The 2,899-nt window shown below is 61.1% G+C and overlaps 1 protein-coding gene across 1 annotated transcript in view; it reads left to right on the top strand.

Moving 5' to 3' along the window:
• The first annotated feature begins 2,857 nt into the window (after positions 1-2,857).
• DERL3 (derlin 3) overlaps positions 2,858-2,899 on the top strand; it is a 2,302-nt gene continuing 2,260 nt past the window's right edge. Inside the window, exon 1 of the mRNA XM_006768967.2 lies at positions 2,858-2,893. Coding sequence (XP_006769030.1) covers positions 2,858-2,893 — 36 coding nt within the window. The remainder of the gene's footprint in view (positions 2,894-2,899) is intronic.

The raw sequence follows: 2,899 nt of genomic DNA, 5'->3' as shown, positions 1-2,899 counted from the left end.
TGGGCCAGTCCCAGAAGCGAGAGGCTGAGCCTGAATGAGCGGTGGTGGTGGCCAAGAGGTGTGTTGGAGGGGCGGGGAAGGCCTGGAGAGTTCCATGGGAGCATCAGCTTCGATGTGGGGCTGGGAGTGGGGCAGCGGTGGCCCAGGTTTCTGGATAGTCACCGGCTGGCCAGGGTCTCTCCGAGTGTGTGAGGCCAGTGAGGAGGGAGGCAGGCTTGGTGGGCACTCGGGGGTGCTGGACAACCTGGACAGGGGACTTCGGGGTCCTCTGGGTGTCTCCAGACCTGGGGATCCCGGGGCCCCTTGCTCTGCAGCAGCAGGCAGGTTCACGAGGCCAGAGAGGCAGCTTGGGAGCTGGTCAGTTGTCATCTTGGCAAGGAAACACAGGCCTCCTCCTGCCACAGCCCTCAGCACAGGAGAGAGAAGGTGGCCCAGCCGGCAGGCTTAGCACAGACGGCTAAATTAGCACCCAGCACACTGCCTGCCTTCGTCTCTAGGCCCCTGGGAACATGTGGTACCCAGGGCTTCTTTCCATAAATAACTGTCTAAAGGTGCCAGAAGGTCAGAGAAGAAGTAGACCTGGTGTCTCCAGACTTGCCTGTCCTAGGCCTGGAAACAGGACAGGAGAAGCCTGGATTTGACCCCAGGCCCTGCTCTGCCTCCCACTGGGCCTCAGTTTCCCTATCTGAGGATCTCCCAAAGCTCTGAGAAGGGAGAGTCTGCAGTAGAACCCCGCAGTTGCTCCCTGGATGTCTGGCCCAGCTGGCTGCCCCCACCCTGAGCTCCAGGAATGTGCTTCTCCACCCCCAAACGGGGCGCCTGCCTTATCGGCCCGTCTCAGGAGAGACAGGCCCCCCTGCTGATTCTGACAGCCCCTTCTGTTACCCCAGCCTGACCCTGAGTGGAGGGCCAGCCAGCCCTGCTAAGTGCCTGGAGGCAGGAAAACCTCCCCTTCCCCATGCAGACAAGAAATCCGACCTCCCCCGCTGGCTCCCTCCCTGGCTGGCTCCTGTGTGACAGGGAGGTGCCCGCCCTGGCGTCAGAGGCCCTGGATCCCCGCCCTGCTGCCATGCCTCCACCTTGATGGCATCTACTCTATCCAGCCCACCTCGAACATGACCTTGGCCTGCTTTGCTAGACAAGGGAAGCTGACTGTGGGCTCTCAGCCCCTTCCTTGGTCCCATCCCTGCTGTCTCAGCCAGTTCTCTCTTTACTCCTGAACCAAATGAACATCTCCCTCCAGTGCTCCCAGCGTCTCCTCCGGAGTGGGGGGCTCCTTGAGCCGCGCTCCAGGGGACCTCTCTTATGCCCTCGTGGGTCCCTCCGCTTGGGATCCACCCGAGAGAACCTTCTCGGCTGGTACTCCCCAATCTACTTTCCTCGGGGACCTTGGGTCCCGTCCAGAGCATCCCTCGCCTTCCACATGTACGTCTAAGGCTGGGGTCCCCACGGTGATGAAGGCACATTGGTCCGTCCACCTTCCTTCCCTCCGGCCTGCGAGTATCCTGGCCACCAGGAAGCTTGGCACGGCTGCAGCCTGTAGGCCCTCCCCGGGCTCGGGGGCCTTCGCACTGCTTTGCTTCCGAAGCCCTTTCCTGGCTGGGTTCTTGCCCACCCGACACTCCAAGCCTCCCCGAGCCTCCCAGCTGTGTCTGCCTCTTCTCGTGGTCTAGCTGTGCCCCTTGGACATTCCACACAGGCCTAGGGCTACAAATGCCGTTGATTTCCTGATGAATCATTCCCACGTGTAGACCCCTTGCCCGACCTCCTCCCCAACACCACACTTGGATTTTTCCAGGTGGATGTCACACAAACGCAGTGAGGCCAGAACAGATCTCCATTTACCTGCTGGTGGACCCCATTTGGTGCTCAATAAACAGTTGACTTTCTTTAAAAAAAAAAAAAGTTTAAAAATGTATTTTTATTGGTTTCAGAGAGGAAGGGAAAGGGAGAGAGAGAGAGATAGAAACATTAATGATGAGAATCATTGACCAGCTGCCCACTGGGGATCAAGCCCACGACCAGAGCGTATGGCCCGTTCAGGAATCTAACTGTGACCTCCTGGTTCACAGGTCCCCGCTCAACCACGGAGCCACGGCTGGCCAAACAGTTGACTTCCTTCATCAGAATGAATAATGGAGTTCTCTTTCCCACCAAAATAATGAGGCCTTCTCCAGCCCGTCCACTTGCTCCAGCCCATCTTGGCATCCCCGGGTCCCATGGGGTCTGCAAGTCCCCAACCTGGCCCCTCCTCCCGCGGGCCCCCAGGAAGACTCCCCACAGCGGCTGACGTGTTCTAGCGAGGCCCTGGGCGCGCGGAGAAATGTGGACATGCTGCCGGCGCCTGCCTTGCTGTGGGCGAAGTGGCACCATCTCTGGCTGTCGGACCGCGGGGCACCGCAGGCCTCTTGGTTCCCGCCCCGCCCACACTCCCTATCCCGCCCCTTCCAGTGCAGCGGAGCCTGGATCCCGTCTGTTCTCCACTAACAAGTAACCTTAGCCCCGCCCTAGAGTGCCCCGTGGGCCTTCGCTATTGGTCTTCCCCGCCGCTTGCTGAGAAGCCACCAGCTCCTCATTGGCGGCACATTCTCCCGCGCGCGCTGCAACCATCACAACAACCGCCACGTGCTCGACTGGGGGGCCTGCTCATTGGCCCAAAGGCTCCACCCGCCCCGTTCCCGTCCCGCCCCCAGCTTCCCGCTTCCTCCTCCTACTGGTTACCTAGCCTCAGGCCCCACCCCAACAGCCTGGGCACAAAGCGTCGTCCACGCGGATTGGTCGAAGGCGGGGAGGCGGGGCTTGGAGGCGGGTTAAAGAGCGCGCCGTAGTGGGGGCCACGTGTACCTGAGGAGGGTCAATGGCGTGGCGGGGGCTGGCGGCCGAGTTCCTGCAGGTGCCG

Source organism: Myotis davidii, unplaced genomic scaffold, assembly GCF_000327345.1.
Source record: "Myotis davidii unplaced genomic scaffold, ASM32734v1 scaffold223, whole genome shotgun sequence".
Classification (NCBI taxonomy): domain Eukaryota; kingdom Metazoa; phylum Chordata; class Mammalia; order Chiroptera; family Vespertilionidae; genus Myotis; species Myotis davidii.
This window is presented reverse-complemented; position numbering and strand designations above follow the sequence as displayed.